The sequence below is a fragment of the Lynx canadensis genome, chromosome A1, assembly GCF_007474595.2.
Source record: "Lynx canadensis isolate LIC74 chromosome A1, mLynCan4.pri.v2, whole genome shotgun sequence".
In the NCBI taxonomy this organism is placed as follows: domain Eukaryota; kingdom Metazoa; phylum Chordata; class Mammalia; order Carnivora; family Felidae; genus Lynx; species Lynx canadensis.
Window position 1 is genome coordinate 189,689,004 of NC_044303.2, and position 21,224 is coordinate 189,710,227.

Sequence of the window (21,224 nt, forward strand, 5' to 3'; positions counted from 1 at the left end):
GTCTGCCTTGGGCAAGTTGGCTGGGAGATGACCTAGTAATTAAAGTCCTGCTTAAACGTATGCTGGTCAGTCATAGTAGAGGCACCGACATGGGAAACCAGACGGTAACCAGAGAAGGAAAAGAAAAGTGAAACACAAAAGTAACACTCTGGAGCCCACAGGGTGCAGAAATAGATCTGAATTGGATGAATACTTATCTGACCACTAAGCATGAAAGCGAAACCCAAGTACTAATATATTTTTATCCCAATCTGTGAAATTAATCAATATTTTATATGTGAACATATGCTGCTATGTTGCCGGCTTATGTAATTGACAGTTGCAATCAGTAGGACACCAGTTGTTCAAACCCACATTTTTCACCCGTAGTTCTGGGGAGACATGCAGCAGGAGAATGCAGGGAATAGAGGCACAGACAATGTCAGATTTGGGGCTTCTTCTCAAGTTTCTCTCATTGTCTTCGGGGCAAAGTAAGAAAAATTTCAAGAGACAGGCATATGTAACCAATAAAAAATAGCAATAGACTTTGGCTGTTATTTGGAAGAATGGTTAAAATTAATGTGGTTGGTACACATTAGGAAGTTTAATTCTTTATTATTCTTTGTCTTCTTTTTGAGCACAGGTGGGAAGCCAACAGATACTGAACCCCTACTTTGTGCAGAGCCCGAGGCAGATATTTTTAGGTATATTATGTCTAGGACTGTGGATGAGGGGACTATGTCCCAGCAGTTCCCAGGTATTTTATCATTTCTTTTTTTTTTTTTATGTTTATTCATTTTTTAAGAGACAGAGAGAGACAGAGTGTGAATGGGGTAGGGGCAGAGAGAGAGGGAGACACAGAATCGGAAGCAGGCTCCAGGCTCTGAGCTGTCAGCACAGAGCCTGACACGGGACTTGGACTCACAAACCGTGAGATCATGACCTGAGCCAAAGTCAGACGCTCAAATGACTGAGCCACCCAGGCGCCCCAGTATTTTATCATTTCTTAGTGGAGAAGGAAAATAGAGTTTTGGTCATTCTTTGCTAAAATCTTCTGGCTGAATCATCAAACCAGCTGTTCCTTCTAGTAACTAGTATGTGCAACAAAAAATAAAGTCAGACATCAGATTCTTCTACCTTTCAACTTTGGCAGAATCCTAGAAACTCTTCTTGATTTGGTTAGCTAAAGCCTGTGGAATTCAATCAATGTTGCTCAAAAGAAAGAAAAAAAAAAGTTGGGGAAAATGTTATTAAGGTACTGTTTTAGGATAACGTATTTAACCAGTAAACTTTTATTATTTTCTTTGTATGTGAAAAATTCTATAATGAACACCATTGAGATGGATAATGTCCAGATTGAAAATGAAACTTAAGGGGACTTGCTCTACATTTAAAAATGTAAGTTCTTGGGGCGCCTGGGTGGCGCAGTCGGTTAAGCGTCCGACTTCAGCCAGGTCACGATCTCACGGTCCGTGAGTTCGAGCCCCGCGTCGGGCTCTGGGCTGATGGCTCGGAGCCTGGAGCCTGTTTCCGATTCTGTGTCTCCCTCTCTCTCTGCCCCTCCCCTGTTCATGCTCTGTCTCTCTCTGTCCCAAAAATAAATAAACGTTGAAAAAAAAAATTAAAAAAAAAATGTAAGTTCTTAAAGTGCTGCTACAGTTATATCTTATGTCCAAACTCTGACTGTGTGTTTAGCAGCCCAACTTGTAACAATAGAAAAGCTTCTAAGCCTAGAAACTGGAATATTTCCAGTGTTCCTGTGTTTAAATTGGCACCTGTGGTATTATATTAGGATGCCATTTTTTGAACTTGGAAATAGAAGAAGGTAGAGAGAGATTTTACTATAATTCATATGTGGGGCTGAGTCTTAGGGGGAAAATAACTTTGCTTGGAAATAGAGTAGTAATATTCTGTAAAGTTAATAAATATCTACACTCTATCTTGGGAATAGGAATTGCACAACTAAGATTTTATGGGACTTTGGCTGTAGTATTTACATGGTTGAAGTGAATGCTTTAGCCAAACTGAGCAGAAATTTCAGATAAATACCAAAATTGAAAGGTAGTTGGGGTGTTTTAAATATTTGACTTTATCTACCAATGTGGACTCTCAAAGTTTCAAGTTCAAGCGAGTCTCTTAAATTCAGTTACCTCATTTGTAAAGTATAATTTAGAATAACATCTGCTTGCCTGCTACTCAGGGTTGATATTAAGAATAATTGAGATGGGCAAACCCTTTGAAGGCTTAACAATGCTAGTTAATTGTCAGGCATTGGTTAAGTGCAGAATACTATGTATCCAGTTTGTGACTGAATGAGGTCCCTGCTTGCAAGGGATGTATTGACTGTTAGGTTGATTTGCATACATATATGCCGTCCCAGGTTTACATATACAAACATATATACCAGGATAAAAGTTCAAGGAAAAATGTAGTTAGTGATGAATGAATGGAAAAGACATAAGAAGTTCACTAAACAGTTAGTATTTTGTAGCCTGGGATAGGAAGAAACAGCTTCATGCAGAAGACCAGCCTTTATGAAACAGTACTGTTTGGGTAAAACTTTCCTGAAAAAGAAATGGTGGAATGATGCAAAGCATGTTTGGAAACTGTGAATTCGGAGGGCCTGTCATGATCATCTTCATTTTCTTTTTCTTTACATTCCTTCTTCTGCAACTCCTCATCTTTTTCATTCTGTCTCACATTTATTTATTGCTTACTCTGTGCAGAGCTCTGTACACGTGGATTAACTTATTTAAACCTCACAACAACCTCATGAGGTGAGTTCTCTTATAACTGTCATCCCCAACTAAAGTGATAGAAACTGAGGCTTGAGAAAAGTAATTTACCCAAGCTGGTAAGTGTTGAAGCTGTAATGTGAGCTGAGGCCTCCTGAATCCAAAGCCATTGGTCCCAACCGCTGCCGAGTCCTGCTTCCAGTTTGGGAGAGATGGAGAATGAGGTTGGAAGGGGAGAACTGGCCAGACTCAGGAGGGTGGACTTGATCCCATAGGCTAAGGAGAAACAACAGAAAGCTTTTGAGCACAGCAGTAACATTTCGAAAGCTGGCATCTGAGGAAGGTTAATCTGGGTTTTGGTATGTAGACGAGATTTAGCACATAATTAATAACCTGATAGTAGAAGTGAATTACAAACAGGCAAGTATGTTTGCTTTTTGCAGTCCAGATTGAACAGCCCAGACCCCAAAGAGTAATTTTTGAGGAAGTTGAGTCAGTCAACATGGAGTTCAAATGGAAGTGGAGTTCCCACTCTACTTTACTCTTCTGTCTGGATACATTTGATGATACACATTCCGGTGCTTGTGACGTCATTGATCATCACCACGGAAACATCTGTGCTATAACAAACACTGGAGTGCAGCGTCACTGAATGTGTCAGGGAGGAGAGGAAACTGGCTCAAAATGATAAGGCTCTCAATAATAAAAATTCAGTCAAATACGTTAGCAGTAGCAGCCTTGGTCGTGTGGAGAAATATAAGCATTACTATTCTGAAAAGCACAGAGCAGGAATTGTGCATTACTAAAGGTTGGGCAAGGTTGATTTTGAGATGCTGCTCACATTCAAAACACCGTTTCTTTAAAAAGTCACTATCTATGCTGTCTTGCATGATGACAATAGAAATCCTTCAGGAACAGGGAGCTCGTCTCTCAAACTGCTTATAGAAAATCTTCTACATAGCAGAGGAAGGCTAGCTGGGGACTTTTATGTTGTTATGGGAGAGGCCTTTAGCAATCAGAAGCAGAATTGGCATTGGTGGTGGTTTGTGTTTGTTGTTTGATGAGTCAGTGGCAGTATTAGTTGTGTAGTTGCAGAAATTAATAACTGAAAGGTGATTCTTGGTCCTCCAAAAATACAGAATTTATATGCTGGTGGATCAGATCATGGACTGAATCTAGCTCTAAGCCATTTTTAGGTTTGGTTTGCATGGTGCTTTAAGAAACTATGTATTTGTTGTTTTACAATTGAAAATAAAGAGAGTTTACTTAAAAATCCAGATTTGCAAATTCTTTTTATATTCAGAAGAGCTGGTAATGTTGGACCTACATTTTCAAATGGCAGCACTTAGGTCAAACTGAGAAGTTGTGTCCCTTTTGGGTGGGGTATACATTCTACAGTTTAGCCACAAACCCCACCTTTCCTATTGTGTTGTCCCTAGCCCATTTGATTTACTTACCTTTCTGCCTGGTCCTGTGAGCATTTGATTTTGTGGTCATTGTTGAAGGGGGTAGAGATTAATTATTTCTAGCACAGTTCCTGGTATATGGATGGCACCTCATATGTATGTAACTCTGATTGTTCTTTATCACTTACAGGGTCAGTTATTTAAATTTGATCCTTAGATCAACGCTGTCCAATAGAACTTTCTGTGATGATGGAAATGTTCTATCTCTGTGCTGTCCGATGTGATAGTCACTAGTCACATGTAGCTATTGACCACTTGAAATGTGGTTAGTATGACCAAGAAAATAATTTTCTATTTTTATTGAATTTTAGCTAATTAAAAATTAAATTTCAATAGTAGCATATGGCTAGTGACTACCATATTGGGCAAAGCAGATTTCAGTAATGACATTGAACATCCTGTCCTTGCTTACAACAAAATGTGGAGAATAGATACTAGGGCTGTGTGTGTGAGTGTTCATTTTACAAGAGATTACTTATAGTGAGCTTCATCACTTAGGATCACCTACCTCCTGAAAGGAACCCCCCCCTTTATCAGTTGACTACAATTCTTGTCAAAAACATATGCCAAAGACGTATGTTTTATAAGATGTTATATGTACATTTGGACCAATATACGTAAGTCATCTTAAGCTCGAATGCAAGGTTTCACTGCTCTCTTCCTCTGGCTGTCCAGTTAAGGGTACTGTGCAAACATAATAACTAGACCTGTGTGTGGAAAAGCCTGAAATTTTTGATGAGCTGCTGGCCCCTGCAATACGTGATGGCATAGAGCCAAGATCCAGTGTTACCAAGGGGATTATGGAAAGCTGGTGGATCCCTGCCCTCCTAGACTGCTAGAAGGATCTTACATTCTTAGGACTCAGGCTCCAAAGGTTGCAGTCTCTTGCGTTTCCATCACAAATCTACACTGAGCACATCTAACGATCACATTGCCTAAACCAGCCACAAAGTAGGATGCTAAAAGATCCTTCTTTTATGCAACTTATTCATTCATTTGCATGCTGTTTGCTTCGCTGAGCCCAGCAGTCACAGCCCTCCCTTTTCCTTTGTCACAGGGTTGGAAACCCCAGAACCATCTATCAGAGCTCTGGCTTATTGGTTACTCACTGACCTCTGTCCTGAGACTTGCCCAGTCAACTTTTCCAGCTGAAAAATAAGTAACTTCACTTCTTCTGGGGATGTATGCACAGGAGGACAAAATAGTCTGTTTCATTCAAGATGAAGCTCTGAATTACAAACCCCATCCCCTAAAAAAGCCGTCTTAAAACATAGAAAACCTAGTGAAAATGATAGAAATGGCTGTTGTAGCTAATTTTATCAAATGATGACTAATACCAATCCTCTTGTAATGGAAAAAAAAATCCCATGCATGAATATATTCTGCTTGGATCATTCATCCAGTCGGAAGGATATCTCATCTCTTCTCGTAGTCAGGTTCTGCAGAGAGGATACCAAGTCTTCCTTTTCTGTCTTTATGGGCAAACATCAGTGTAAACCCCTATTTTGACAGTGCATTGAATGAGTCCTAGAATTCAATAGGAGGAAAAAGACAAAACCCTTTAACAACGATGACAAAAGATCCTACATGGTTTTAAATTCCTTCTTGGGAAAATTCTTTATAAAAATGTTTTCTAGGAAAAGACCAAGCTGATATCAACTGAGACTAACTAATGAAATGTTAAATTATCTGCACACAGATACGTTTTTAATGTTGAGTTTAGTCCGGGTCCCAGACACAAGGAGGCTAAAAATTCATATTCAGATAAGGAAAGGCAAACCTTGGCGAACAGATGGAGCAGAGTTCAGCATAAAGGTTTAATCCTATCAGGCCGATTCCTGTATGGCCATCTGGATAATCCGGCACACGCATTCAAGGCCTGTTAAAAATACGACTCCAGCCAAGATTAACATCACAGATTTTCCACTAGACTTGCTCATATTTGACTTTATGATTTTCCAGGCCCAGGAAGATTGCCTACGAATAAGGACTCGAGTATTCCTTGAAGAAACACTTACATGTTTTTTTTTTTCTTTTTTTTTTTAACCTGAAAATTGTTTTCTCTTTTCACAATATTGGCTGTCCAGTTTTGGAAAGTTATTTTCATTTTCCTTTCTTCCCTGGCTTTCATATCTAGAACTTTTCTTACAACAGGATAATAAGGAGAATTGGGCTAAAAATAATTTTGTGCATAAAAGTTCTCCTTGTCAGGAAGAAAAGAGTTATTTACTTATTGTATAATCAGAGGCAAGTGAATTTACTATTGTTGAAACAAATATTACAATTGGATCCATGAATAATTCATTTTGAGGATTCTCCCACCTTCTACGATAATTTTTTTTCAATGGTGTGGCTGATGAGCCTAGAACAAGAGAGAAAAAGAAAAGAAACAAAAAACAGTGGCAATATTTGCCATTAGTTATTGTGGGATTAATATTTTGTATATTTTAATTTTGGATTTGGGAGATCAAACATGAGGGGGATAACAGCAAATTCTCACCTCCTTGAGTTTATAAAATTCTGAGCTTCCGAAGTGTTAAGAAACAATTTTTGCATATTATGAAACAATGCTATGTTGCTGTCATTGAATCAAAAAGCCTTCAACAAGTCTTTCAAGTGCAATTTAGAAGTTACGGGTACATCAAAATGTCAAGATTTTTCACTGCTAAATTGTTAAATAACCCTGTGTGCTGAACCTACACAGTTATGGATCTCAGGTAGACAAACTCAGGAATCTAAAAGTACTTGCCCTAAAATGTTCAGATTACAATTGTTGCTCTAGGATTTCTGCTCTTCCCTTGCTCAGATCTGTGTCCACTGATTGTTGAAGAATTTTGCTGATTCAGAATAGAATAAGAAAGATGAAAATTAAACAGAGAGCAGATACAATTTGGACTTACTCTGCCTTTAGCAAATGGCATAGTTTGGAACTTAGCTAAACTGAGATACACCTAGATATTCCCACTAGGTTAACTCTGTGTTAACGTAGATGGACTTTGGATTTACATTTCCGTCTACTGACTGTGAGGTTTTTCTTTTCTCCTTTTCTGTGAGAGCCATTAATGTTGTCAAAGTGAAGGACTTTGCCAAATAAAACCATTTTGGAATAAAGGATGGAAAACATTTGAAATTCTTGATCTCCTCATTTAATATTTAATAGATTTAATTGCATTGGTATTGAGAAATCTCCATATCATGGGTTTCATTTCTCTTCAAAGTGACACACACACACAGAGAATCTCTTTTGCATATATAATATATTATTCTTTGCCAAGTAATATTTAGATATGCTAGTGGATGGGGCAATAAATGAAGACCAATAACAAAACAAAATGAAAATCCTAATAAACAATAAAATGCTTAGCTGCATAAAGCAATTACTAAAAAAGAAATAAGGGAAGGCAGAAATAAATCTAGTCATTTAAGAGCTTTATTTATTTGTTTGTATTAAGAGTTATGTTTATTTGTTTGTTAGCTGATTAGTAAGAGTATGTGGTGAGGTTATCATTCTGAAAGTGAAGTTTGCACATGCTGGTGCGAGGGTTCAGGTCAGGCATTATAACTGCTATTGATTGGTTTCCAAGGCATCCAGTTGGAAAGTGAGTAAACCCAGAGTAGATTTGCATCCTGTACATAATGAAAATATAGAGGGTCAGTCTTCCTGCTAGGAGCAAACCATCTGTTTGTCCTCCTTCCTGGCCAGTAGCTGCCATTTGTCAGGATCCAAGAATGCAGGTATTGGTACTGCTGATCTGGGAGTAGTCAGGAAAGTAATCATTTCACTTAAAAAACCTAGCAAGAATCATTGTTTTGATTTAACAAGAAGGGTGTATATCTATGCATTGAGCCCAAGTAGAATTCCTTTGTGTCCCTGTCATTTCTGGAAGAGGCCTGCTGTCAAGCACAACTTCACCAAAATCAAGTAGATACAGAGAGAAAGGCCCTCATGAGATTATATGAGGTCACAAGTGTCCCATAGAAGTGGGCTGAGCTAGGGGCACCTGGCTGGCTCAGTCAGTTAAGCACCTGACTCTTGATTTCAGCTTGGGTCATGATCCCACAATCGTGATAAAAAGAAAAAAAGAGAGAGAGAGAGAAAAGAAGTGGGCTGAGCTCATGGGTTTCACAAGTCTTAAAAATTTGGGACAATAACAGGAAAGTCATGTCCTTATTTCTGAAAAGATCTCCATTAATGTTCATTCCAGGCAAATGAGAGCCTTAAAAAACATTCCACCTTAGAAGTACTGATGCGAGATCCACCTCCTCAGTCAAGTTAGCTGGCTAGGTTAAGCAAGTCGTTGTACTGAAGGTTCCTAGGAAAGTTTTACAGTCAAGTACACAACCTGGAATGATGAGACTGTTGGATATTCTAGTGAGCAAATAAACTCTGGCTTGTGGGGAACTGGTGATAACAATAATTATTATAGCAGCAACTAGCATGTTCTGTGCCTGGCACATAGTAAAACAACAAGACACAAGCAGACACATCCTGAATTTTGCCACAAGTCTGTGAGCAGAAATTACTGCCTGGAGAGGGTAAGAGCTTTAGAGAGGCTAAGTGACTGCTTCAAGGTCATTCTGAGTGAGAGAGGTGCAATTTGAACAGCTGGAGCTGTTGCCCATTTGCAAATACTGTAATACTCTGAATGTTAAATCAACTTAACATAATTGCATCTTTCTGTCTTTATTCAGGAGCCAGCCAGTAAGGGCTGGCGCCAGCATCTTCACCTCCATTGTAAGCATCAGTTATCTGCTCCGTAGAAATGCTCATTAATAGAGAGTTCTGGCTGACAGAATGCTGAAAAAGGAAAGTTTACATCTCTTCATATATCATACACGATGGAAATGGGAAATCAGCTTGTATCTATTTTAGTGGAATTTTATCTTGAGACTTAGAATGGGACGAGAACATTTATATATTTACACATTTTACCAACTGATGAAGTGTTGTTTTCCCAGCATGTTTAAATACAGGAAGGGACAAAAGAGCCAAACAGTGCATCTTTAATGAGACTTCCATTATAGGACATCGACTGTCACAAAAGCCTCATTTTGGAGATAAGAGATGATAAATCTTGCACCCGGGTCATCTGTACGGATACCCCAAACAAGTGAGGTATTGATCACAGTACAAAGATTTCAGAGGCAAAAGTATGAGCAGCCCCAGGCCCCTGCTGATAGCTGCACACACCACTAATTCACCTCAATGGGCAGGCACCTCTGAGCTCAATTAACCCTTATTCCCAAGGCCACCCATAAACCCTGAGGTAAACATGGCTCTCCTGGCCCTTGCTTTCTATCAATGAAATAGATCATTTCTATCGGAGGCTAAGGTGCAATTCTAACTTACAAACTCACCTTGCTAAAAAAGGGAACTGATGCTTCCAATGTGACTGAGCAGACACTTGCATTTTGTAACATTGATTCTGGAAATCAGAGAATTTTAAACTGCTGAGGGCATCCGTGATTTCTTCTGTCTTCTGTGGCTATTGGAAGGAAATATAAACGCTCTGGAGGTAGAGCAGGTGATAGCAAATGTCCCCTGGTGCAGTTGTCTGCACACAGAACATTAGTTGTTAAATATGTACTGGAGGCTGAATGATTTCTTTCCTTCCTTCTTTCTTTTCTTTTTTTTTTCCCCCCTCATTCTTCCCTCTCTTTTTCTTCTCACCACGACCATTGTTCAGAAGCAAATTGGAAATCTGGTAATTAGGCCCTGACTCACGGTGTAGTATTAGAGTCCCGAGCCAAAGTTCAACACCCTGAAATGAAATTTAAACCAATTAATCTGTTAGATTTTTATCGCTTGTCCGTGTTTTCTCAGCAATTCCCCCAGCACGTGGCCTTTGATCAACTCTCATACAAACGCTAAAATGTGTGCCTGCTGCTAGCAAGATGGGAATGACATTAACATGGTACTCATAAAACAATCAGAGCAGAGAAGCCCTCAAACAGGCAGGGCATGGTAATATTTAATAAAAGCACACACATAATCTTCAGAATTAGCATTTTGTGCCTTGCAGTACCTTTGGGAGAAGAGCTTTTATTTGTGGAGTGATCATTATTATAACAAAGAAGAGCTACCTAATAATTTCCACTTTAACTCTGCAATGTGCCACGAGCATTTCAGAGCCATTATGCTAAACTGTGGTGGGGTAATCATGTTATTGTCATAGTTTGAAGGAAAGAAAATCTCCTCTACTTTGGTGGCTGTTGGGGGTGGGGGAAGAGGTAAAAAAAAAAAAGGGCAAAGAAAAAAATCAACTTCAACTTTTATTTTTAATGGGATTTAGAACCAGGAATTGGCTTATCATCCTTGTGGTTACCACAGTGAAAATTCACTGGTGAAGAAGAAAGAATCTTTTATTAATTAAATTATTTACTAATTAAATGAAGATTTGGCTGGTAAAAGTGGTTTTGTATTCAATCAAATCCACCCCCCTCCCCTATTTTATAATATTTTCATGGAGATAGAATTGTACTGATTATTACATTCCTGGGCTGAATTGAGTTCGTTTATAAATCTTTTCACCTTCAAATTCTACTGAATATATCCACTATGACTATTAAAAATGATCTCTCCTTGTCATCCCCTCCATGTCTCTTTGGATATCTTGAATGAAAGAAAAACAGGTCCTTGGCTGCTCAGATGTTGTCTGGGCTTCCTCAGAGCAAAGCTTACCCAAAAAGAAGAGAGAAGGAGAGGCTCGGGATCTGTTAGTCAGCACAGCTGGGCTTTTTTTCTTTTTTTTTTTTTTTTTAATTTGTATCAATGTGCTCCAAATCGTACCTTTATCTTTTACAGAATTAAGTGCTCTGTTATTCTGTTATTTAATTTTTATTATGATAACATATTACCTTAATGTGTGCTCATTGAAAACATTCAAACCGTTTGGCTTTCTATAGAGTAAAATTTACCAGTCTCCCTGGCCCCTCAGCCCCACCCCAGTGCCATTGCTCTTTCATATGGATCCACTGGGGACAGTGGATATACGTCCTTCCAGACCTTTGTTCACGTGTAACTACATACACACAAGCACAGGTGCACATATAGGCTCCTATATATACCATTTTTTAAGTTAACAAAATCACATTATTCATTAGACTATAAATTGTGTTTTTACTTACCTAACCTACTTTGATATCTTTCCATGTCAGTTTATAGAAATCTTTTCCATCCATTCAGATGGCACTCCTAATATTCTGTAGTAGGGATATATCATAATTTATTTAACCACTCTATTATTGGGGGCACCTAGACTCTTGAATTTTTTGCTGCAGTGAACTTTTGGATACCTGTAGTTTAGGTACATTTGCAGGTATTTCCTGAGCTGCTTTTAGTCTGGCAGGTTTGTGAATAGGATAAAAATGTAAAATGGTGGCCTAGGCGTTAAATTTACCCCCATAAACATTTTGTTTACAGCCTACACGTTTAAGAAAATTGAATTAGTTGCCAGCATTTAAAGATTGGGAAATTCACATAAAAATCTAGTTCCCAGCTTCTTTCAAAAGATCAGAAGACCAGACCACACTTGACCTGCATTTGTGTGGGGAGTACCAGTGGCTAGACCTTCCCCAGTTCTTAGTGTCAGGGGCCATTCATCTCATGCTTATTCTGAGACTCTGAGCTGCTGTATTCGTTTATGTTTCTTGCCTTGGCCTATATGAATCTGTGAGTTCTTAGTAACTGCCCTCGAGACTGATCTGTTTATCTAGTCACAGTGCCTTCTACCTTGTCTTATTGACATCTTAGAGTTCTTCATTTGGGGGAATATCTGGTGCACTGTTGGATAGTTAGCATCCTTGATTTCCAGGCACTAAATGCCACTAACATTACTTTCCCACCTCTGTCTCTCAGTGGGACAGCCCAGAGTCCTTTACATATTTTCTAAACTTCCCAGTGGGGAGATACCACAGAGCTTCCTTTCAAGACCACTATGATACACAGATGTATAGGAGCACCTTTAGAACCCTCTGAAGCCTAACTTCAGAAAAAAAGTCTGCATGACTTACTCGTTCTAGGAATGGCATCTAGCCTCTAAGCTAAGATAGTGGATGGTTGAGTACAGAGGTAGGATGGATCGAAGAGTATGTCACTCTCTTCTTGGAGTACTTCCTTCAAGGGTTCTTTTCTCTAAAAAGCTAGGAAGATGGTGTCACATATTGTCTCCTCACCATGTTGTCTCTGGAGGCTTGATGATCTTTCTTTCTTTTAGGTAGTTGACAGTTAGCTTTGTTTCTGGTTGGTTGCTCACAGAATTTGAAAACATTATCACTTTCTTAGGAAGTGTTTGAAAGCACATAACACACATAGACGTATATACTTACATGCCCTTTTTATCCTACAAATAACAAATGGAAAGAAGCGGGAGGGGGTCAACTCTAAAACCAGCTTCGCCATACTATCAGAACAACTTTGCTATAGGAGAGTCTCTCAGAGATCCAACAGTCTTCTGCCTCCTTTTGTGCAATGCTAAGTAAGCCTGGAGGAGTCTAAAGTGTGCAAGCACATTTCTTTACGTAGAGAAGTGTGCTTGCATGATTACAAAAATAAAATTTAAAAAATTAAAAGAAAGCTTATACAGATAATGAACATCAAGACTATTTTGTGGTTTATGAAGGTAGTCACAGGGATAGCATTTAATGATACCATTAGATTTCGCACTTTGCCATTAGGCAAAACTCTTTCAAGACCAGTTCAGTTAAACCAAGATCCTATTCTTCTCAGAAGTATCTGGAGATATGGCACCCTTTCTGCTCTACTTTAACAACTAAGTATGCTGAGTTAGAAATTAAGAATTGAGATTTTGAGACATTAACCAGCATGTTTCCAAACTGCTTTTATTTTAGGAATTCTACATAATTGTTACATATACTTTTTTTCTGTTATAAATGTCTTGAAATCATACATAATATTCTACCTTGGGTTTGGGAATACTCAGTCATGCATTTAAACATCTTTATTTCTAAAGAAAAAATTTTGCTTAAGAAAAAGTCCTGTGCCTATGGAGCATTGATCACAACCTTTATGTGTGTTAAAAATTGGACAAGAATTTTCAAGTTATGAATCATTTACATTTTCTTGATTAATTATTTTGTTTTGGGGAGAAAGTGAAGGAGAGAAAAGGCATCTGAACTACCTAGTTTTAGTTATAAATGCATTACTGTGAGTTCAGCCAACATGAAATGTTTAGTTTGGATATTTCCTAATTTCTCTGTGTTATTTTATAAGATGAATTTGAATCAAAATCAAACCCATTCTACTTGTTTGTGTGGTGGCACGTGAACGATGGTCCCGCCGGGATGGGCTTAGTATTTTCTTTTCTTCTTGCAAAAGTTAAAGCATGACATTTTGCCAAATTCGACAAAGGCCAATAGTTTTTTTTTCCAGCTTCTTCCCGTTAAAATTAACTGGTGCTCTCATTGGCTTCAATATTTGGAAAGTCAGTCTTTGATACTTAATAAACTTTTTTATTAAAGAGAAGGGTCTCGTTTCCTCTCCTTGTGCAATATCTCCCTTGCTTTAGAATTTTGCTTTGTTTCTGCTTATAAAAGTAATCATGAGAACAACAGCATGGCACTGTGGAGTTAAAAATCATTGGTGCCCTCTGAGAGATTTCAAAAACATAATCCTACAATTACATTTATGCCTAGCAATTGCATTGAAAGTATGCTGTACTCATCAGACAAACCACCTCCAGTCTGTTTAGAATCATGGTATTTGCAAATTATTTCCCATCTCCAAGGGCCATTTATAAGGGAAAGAGAAGAGATACAAAATTTTTTTAAAAAAGTCCTTTCTAGAGTTTTATGCCTGGGAATGACAACAAAGCAAAGGTCATGAGACATTTTGTGGTTCAGCCCTGACTCAGCTATTTGGTTACATAATTCACCCTGAGTGACCTTCATACTTTACATCTATAAAATGGGGTCTGTGTCATTTGTTGAAAAAAAGCTTAATGATTTTTGTGAGAAATGTTGCTGTGTTCATGTTATAGGTAGAAGGCATGGAGCAAGAATGTTTTCCTGCTCCAGCCTCCTCTCTTTCTCACTTCCCTTTGGGCAACAATGCTATCTAAAAATCTATCGATTTAACTTTGGGAAGTATGTTTAATCAGGAAGCAATTCTATAATGTTTCCGATGTGTTCCAAGAAGTCACCTAATTTTTTTTAATCTTTAACATCTCATGAATTAAAATTTGCTTCTGTGTTTTATTTCATAAGATTTCATGTTTGAAAATTATTTGGGTAAAATATTTGTATGTCAATAGAAACAATGAAAAAAAATGCTTTTAAAAATTGAAAATTGCACCCTTAGGTTTTAGGTCCTAAAGCAGCTAGAAAATTCTGAGATCTTGAGGGACTTCCTGTTAGTGAAAAGATAAAAGATATATTTTTTTCTTTTTCTCGAGTCTCCCATCATTAAAGTTTGGTTCTAACAGCAGACTCCTTCTCTTTTTCATGTGTGTTGAAAAGCAGCTACTCCCTGTATCAAAGCCATCAGCCCGAGTGAAGGATGGACGACGGGAGGCGCGACTGTGATCATCATAGGGGACAATTTCTTTGATGGGTTACAGGTCATATTCGGTACCATGCTGGTCTGGAGTGAGGTAGGTGTTGTCTGAACATTAATATCTAATAGGTTGGTCTAGTTGAGGATACTGTCTACACTTGAATTTCTAATAGAGTGTGTAGAATTTTGTAGTGCCACCCTGGGTGGGCCAGCTCTGGTCTACAGAACTCTGGGAAACCAGGAGACATGGGTTGGGTGTACCTGGAGGCACCACTGTCTACTGGAATGACTTCTGTCCTCTGGCCCTTAAGCACCAGGAGAGCTTCTGTTTTGTCATTTGTCCTCTTGGACTAGCTGTGGCGTGAAGGTCCTATTGTGTACTGGGAATGGGAAAGGAGATGCAAAGTCACAAAATATATAGGAAAAGCCCCATTCAAACTTTGACAAGGTAGTAATCATGAATATTTGTAGACAGGGCCTGCTATAGGCCCATCTTCAAGGAACACCATTCCTATGACAGTAATAATCCAAGTGTAGGTGGTTCTTGTCTTATTCAGTGACTCTTCATTCAAGAGTGAGTGATTTACCAGGGGAACCTCAAAGAACCAAAGACTTTATCCAGGCCCAGGAATTTACAGCTCACAGGCCTCCCAGTATGTGACTGCAGCCACATGAAAATGACTTTGTTCTATGTGCGTAGTGCTTTCTAAGCACTGTGATCATTATTTTAACCTGCCAGTTGACTTTTCTGGCAATAATCAATGTTAACTCAAGACTATAAAATGTAAACCTCACCATTATAGAGATGGCATGGAAAACTTGCCTTTGCTTTCTATATTCTGGGCCTAGATTTCTTGAATAGCATGCCCAGAGCTCTTTCTCTTTCACTTCCCCAAAGTTTAGAATAAAATCCATGCTAGGGCTGTAAGGTACCACTGAGCTCATTCATCCTGCTTGCTTTACAGACAGTCGTGTGAACCACTGAACTTTTCTGGGACTTATTGTACACTAGGCTGTGTGCTCATTGCTTGACGTAGATCATCTCAATATTCCCTCTGTGCCATGGGGTAGATACTCTTAGCATGTATCTTTTCTTAATAAAGGTATTAAGGCTTAGAGATAACGCTTACAAAACCCCGAAGCAGCTGCCCAGAGCCCATGAAGCATGGCTCATACGTATGTAGCCACACAAAGAAGTCAGCAGCAGAACTGGAGCTAGAACTCTGACTTTTTATTTCCATTTCTAGCTGTCCTACCATGACGCCACTGTTCAGCCTATCTAGATACTTTGTGTTTTCTCTCTAGGTGGGTCATAGAGGTGAGCGGAGTTAAGACTGTGATAGTTGAATATGTTTATCTTTCCAACCGGAGCCTGTCCTTTTTAAGTCTTCTATGTGCACTTCTCCCTGGCAGTAACCCGCTCAGGCCAGCCCCTTGCCAGCCTGTACTGCCACTGCTTTTGTATTTCCCATGTTGCCGAGTAGCTATGCACTTGGCCAGAGAATCAAAGCTCTCATAAAACTGAATCAGAAATGGGCTTTTCAGTCCACCATACTAATTGTTGTCCAAGTTGGAACATTCCCGGCATGAAAGGTGGACTGAGCTTTAGCTGACGACTGCACCCCATTCTTTGATAGAACCATTGGGTTGTAAAATTAGAAGCATCACATACAGGGCATGTTTTGCCGCCGGTCTGGTGCCTTCATCCCTGCTGGAGACAGCAGTCCTCACAAAGACAGCTTCTGGCAAGTTGTGGGTTATATCTTCATCCCTTTCTATCCCTCATTCTGTTGCTTATCATTGAAGTTGGGAGAGGGGAAGAATAAATATAATATGGACTTCTTGCTGTATATTACATAGTCAAAGTGAGGCCTGAGAACTGGCAGTAAGTCTTATTGAACCTCTGAGAATAAGGTGGGTTAGTCTGAAGCTTCCTTTAAAAGTTTATGTTGTCTTAGCCCAACATTGCATTGGTTATGGAACAAGGACTTTGACATATCAGGAAATCATTATTTGTACTCCCACCTTGTTCCCAGCCAAGGCCCTTGTGTTTTCTTTCTGTTCCTCCATATTCTTGCCCTCTTTTGGGAACAGATAAGGAAGGTTAAATTCTAATTTAGATTTATCTGAATTACTTTAAAGGATCTGTTTCCATATAACAAAATCAATGCAAGTCATGAAACTTTGTCCTTCTTCCTCAGTCCCTCCACTGCCACTGGCTTGCATGTACCAGAAGCCTCTCACAATGAATCTTATGAGTCCAGCTAGGAGGTGAGGGTGGGGCGTGCATGCTCCTTCTTTGCCCACCTCCTCCTCCCAAACTGCTCTCATGTGTGAGCATGCCATAAATCAACTATGACTCTTTCCCAGTGGAAACCTACCAGATGGTTTCCAAAATGTAGATATTCTTTCAAAATAAGTAAATCCTCTGCAGCATTAGCAATTGGGTGTCTGAATGGAGGACTTTAATTTGGGTTACTATTGTAATAGTCTTGACATTCAGGAAAATGAGCCTTGCAGAGGTGAACTTTTTGTAAATATTCTAAACTATATTTACATTTTCATACAGGCTATTTGAAAGACGTGATGTTCTCTCTCTTTTAGCGGAGGGAGAGAATTTGGTACTGCCTCAAATCCAAAAATCCATTGTATAATAAAGAGAAGTAGCTCACATTTACTAAGGGTTTTATCATGTGTAGGCACTTTATGGGTATTATTTTATTTGATCCTCGTGATATCCCTGTGTTAGATATATATGAGTGAAACGAGTGTCAGAGAGGTTTAAGAAACTTGCCCATTATCACACAGACCAACAGCGCTAGAGGTGGCATTTGTAATATTGTGTATGTTTTTAAGAGGAAATAAAAGCCAAAGGTACCGATAGAGAAAGTGGAGTCTTACCAAAAGGAAGAAGGACAGAAATAGGAGAGAGAACAAAACACTCATAGTAATCCAAGTATGGTAGTAGAAGTAGTAGTAATAGCAATAGTAGCAATAGTAATAGTGACTGTGGTGGTTGCTTTTAATCCCATAACGTTACATAAATGCCTTTCATTTTCGTAGAGGCAAAAAATATCAGACAGTGCTGGGGCCATTTCTCCAGGCTTCCACTGGATACAATCAGAACTCAAAACTGTGAATATTTAAGAGAGGATATCTCTGAAAGATCTGTGGAAGAACGTGTAGAGTATGACTAATATTAGCTAACATTCACTGAGCACTTAGTTGCTGCCAGGTACTATGTGCTGAGTATTTGGCATGGCTCTCGTTCAAGCCTCGTAACATCTGTATACCATGCTGTTCTCATTTTACTGATGAGGAAATTGAGGCTTGGGAAGTTAAGTAAGCTGTTCAGTTATCAAATGGTAGAGATGGGATTTGAACCAGTCTGACTCCAGGGTTCACTTTCTTTCTTTTTTTTTTTTTTTCTTTTAAGCATAATCGTCTCTAAATCTAGAGATATGCCTTTTAATCTTTTTATTTTGAGAGAGAGTGGGGTGGGAGAGAAGCAGAGGAAGAGAGAGAGAGATAACCTTAAGCAGCCTCCACGCTCAGCATGGAGCCCAAAGGGGTGCTTGATCCTGTGACCCTGGGATCATTACTGGAGCTGAAATCAAGAATTGGACACTCAACCAACTGAGCAACCCAGGTACCCCCAGGGCTCACCTTCTTAGCTGTCCATGATTTAGCCTACACCAAAATTGTTACCCTAGTGTTTTACCACATCAGACAAGGGTGTAATGCTCATCATTGCCACTAATGCGTTGTACTTCAGTATGTGTGGGGAGTATCTTAACAGTTATTATCACCTTCCAGGTTAAGGTGGACTTGGGATACAGAGAGGTTAGAGCAGTCCCTTCATTTTTTAGTTGTATAGGCTGGAAGGTGGAGCCATTGGCTTCTAGGAAGGATTTTTCCCTGTGAAGAATACATGCCTTGTGTTAGGGGCAGAAGACAACCTCTTCCCTTGTCTATGTAAGAGACCTTACGTAAGACAGTTAACCTGTTTGGGCCTCATCTCTAGATAGGACTCCTATCTACCCAGGTTTTCATTCCCTGGCCACATGATCTCTTGAGGTTATGCCACCTCTAAGATCTGATACTTCCAATTTTAAGCAGACTTTATCTCTTCTCCATTTCCTCACTCTATAGCCCAAAGCACTCAGGGAGCAGACTGGTGGGCCAGGACAAGCAGATAACATTTTAGATTAGCAGCTGATGCTATTATTTGGAGTCTTTTTTTAGCTAAAGAATTTTAAAAAGAGTGAGAGAAAATAGGGCTGGCTTAATTTCCCCTCATCTGTGCTCTTTCCCTACCAACCCAATCTTTTGCAAATGAGTAGTTCAGTTTAGCTTGCTGATTGCCCCCTGAAGGTTGGGAAAAAGAAAGGTGGCACTCCATTGCTCCTAACTCAGGGCTGCCTTCTGTGAGTTCCCAAGTTTGGGGTGAACTACATGGCTTTCTTGTGAATTTGGTTTACCGTATTTGTTATTCTTCCTTATTCTTTCTACAGAGCAAAATATTGTATTGATACTCTTATTCTGCCTCTACCCAAAAGACTTAACCAAAAAATTGGTCTTTGTAGTGTTTTATATATAAATCCAGGAAAATCAACAGGGTTGATGTGTGCTCATGATTAATATGTGTTGAGTTTTTTCTTTTTCTTTTTTTTTTTTAACGTTTATTTTTTTTGAGACAGAGAGAGACAGAGCATGAACAGGGGAGGGGCAGAGAGAGAGGGAGACACAGAATCCGAAACAGGCTCCAGGCTCGGAGCTGTCAGCACAGAGCCCGATGCGGGGCTCAAACTCACGGACCGTGAGATCATGACCTGAGCCGAAGTCGGACGCTTAACCGACTGAGCCACCCAGGCACCCTTTGAGTTTTTTCTTGATCAGAGATATACTTGGTTGTTTTTGCTTTTCCATTAACATATGATTTGGAGGAGGGGAGGGGCTCCTGCTACTGGGTTATAGAACTAATAGTCACTTTAATATCTCCTGAACTCCTCTAATTTCTTTTTTTTAATGTTTATTATTTTTGAGAGAGAGAGAGAGAGAGAGAGAGAGAGAGAGACAGAACATATACTTGCAAGCAGAGGAGGGCAGAGGGAGAGGGAGACAGAGGATCCAAAGTGGGCTCTGTACTGATAGCAGAGAGCCTGATGTGGGGCTTGAACTCAGGAACCATGAGATCATGACCTGAGCCAAAGTCAGACGCTTAGCCAACTTAGCCACCCAGGCACCCTATGAACTCCTCTAATTTCTAAGCAATGAGTATTGTTTGGCTTTCCTGTTGGTGTCTACCACTGGAATAGGTACTATGGGTGATCAAAATTAGGCTTTGTGGGATCTGATGTTTTATTTGGAATGGCAACTTGCTCCCATGAAACAAATATTTTTATAAACCAATATTAAATTTGTAGTTCAAAATTCAAGGCAAGGTTCTAGAAAGCACAGAGAGTGGTGTAGACAGAAGTAGACTGTTCAAATAACCAGTCAGACTCCTACTATATACAGATGGATCTCTGTGCTAGGCATTTTAGGTTCTGACAATCTGTTGATTTAATCACTCAAATCTCTGGGAGAGTTTATACAGTGTAAGGTATTTAAGATACCTGTAAAGAAAGTACACAGGAGACTGGTGAGGAGCAGAAGATGGAGGGAACTTCATGCAAACAGTGATCGAAGCAAAGGTGTAGATTACATGAGTGGCAGCAGACAAGGAGCCAGTCAGGAGGCTTGAGTATTAATTGCAGTCCTTCTGCAGTCAGACAATCTAGATTTTAGTCAGGGTTGGTCATTTGGCTTTAGTTTCCCCATCTGAAGATGAGAGGCTTAGACTAAATCCTCTTTGAAATCAGCTACAATATTGTAATTCCTTTTATCTAGAGTTTACTCTCTTGAAAGTCCCCTCAAAGAAGCACAGTGATAATGGGTAGCAAGTAGCTTCTTTTCTTCACTATTGTGCTTTACTTTTACAACACACTGGCAATATACAAATATCATGTTTATTTGCAAAAGGATTCATTGAACTTCATCAAAACCATTTAATTAGCCACAAAATTGGATCTCCCTATTGATATATCTTTAGTCAATATTTTTACTGTCTACACTTCAGGTTCTGGTATCTGATATAAACCTGAGCCTATACTACAACGTCGGTCTAGTTCACTTTCCAGATAGTTCTATGGAATACATCAATTATCTGGGATATCAACAGGTTCCCCATGGGAGATGAGGGAGGGAGTAGGTTTGGGAAATGCTGAGTCAAATAAATTCAACTGCTCCTTGTTCTAGGACTTTGCAAAGATTTTGAGATACTGACATGCACTGAGAACACCTAAGATAAAGTATATGACATGTCCCAAACTTTTGTGACCACAGAACCTTTTTTCAGGGATCACCTTATAGGAGGATATATTAGTCACGGATGGGTTTCATGTTAATCAAGTAAAATCATGAAATCCAGTCAAAGTGATTGGTCTGGGGTAGATGTGAGAAAATCATCTGAAATATTTGCAGAGTATT

General features: G+C 39.2%; 1 protein-coding gene across 3 annotated transcripts in view; it reads left to right on the top strand.

The window, feature by feature from the left end:
* Positions 1-21,224, top strand: part of EBF1 (EBF transcription factor 1) — a 390,388-nt gene that overhangs the window by 275,885 nt on the left and 93,279 nt on the right. For 2 of the 3 annotated variants that reach the window (XM_030328402.1, XM_030328416.1), the window contains exon 9: positions 14,660-14,790. In XM_030328402.1, the coding sequence (XP_030184262.1) occupies positions 14,660-14,790 (131 nt within the window). Of the gene's footprint in view, positions 1-14,656; positions 14,791-21,224 lie in introns of all 3 variants that reach the window. The other variant, XM_030328392.1, reaches the window with a different exon arrangement.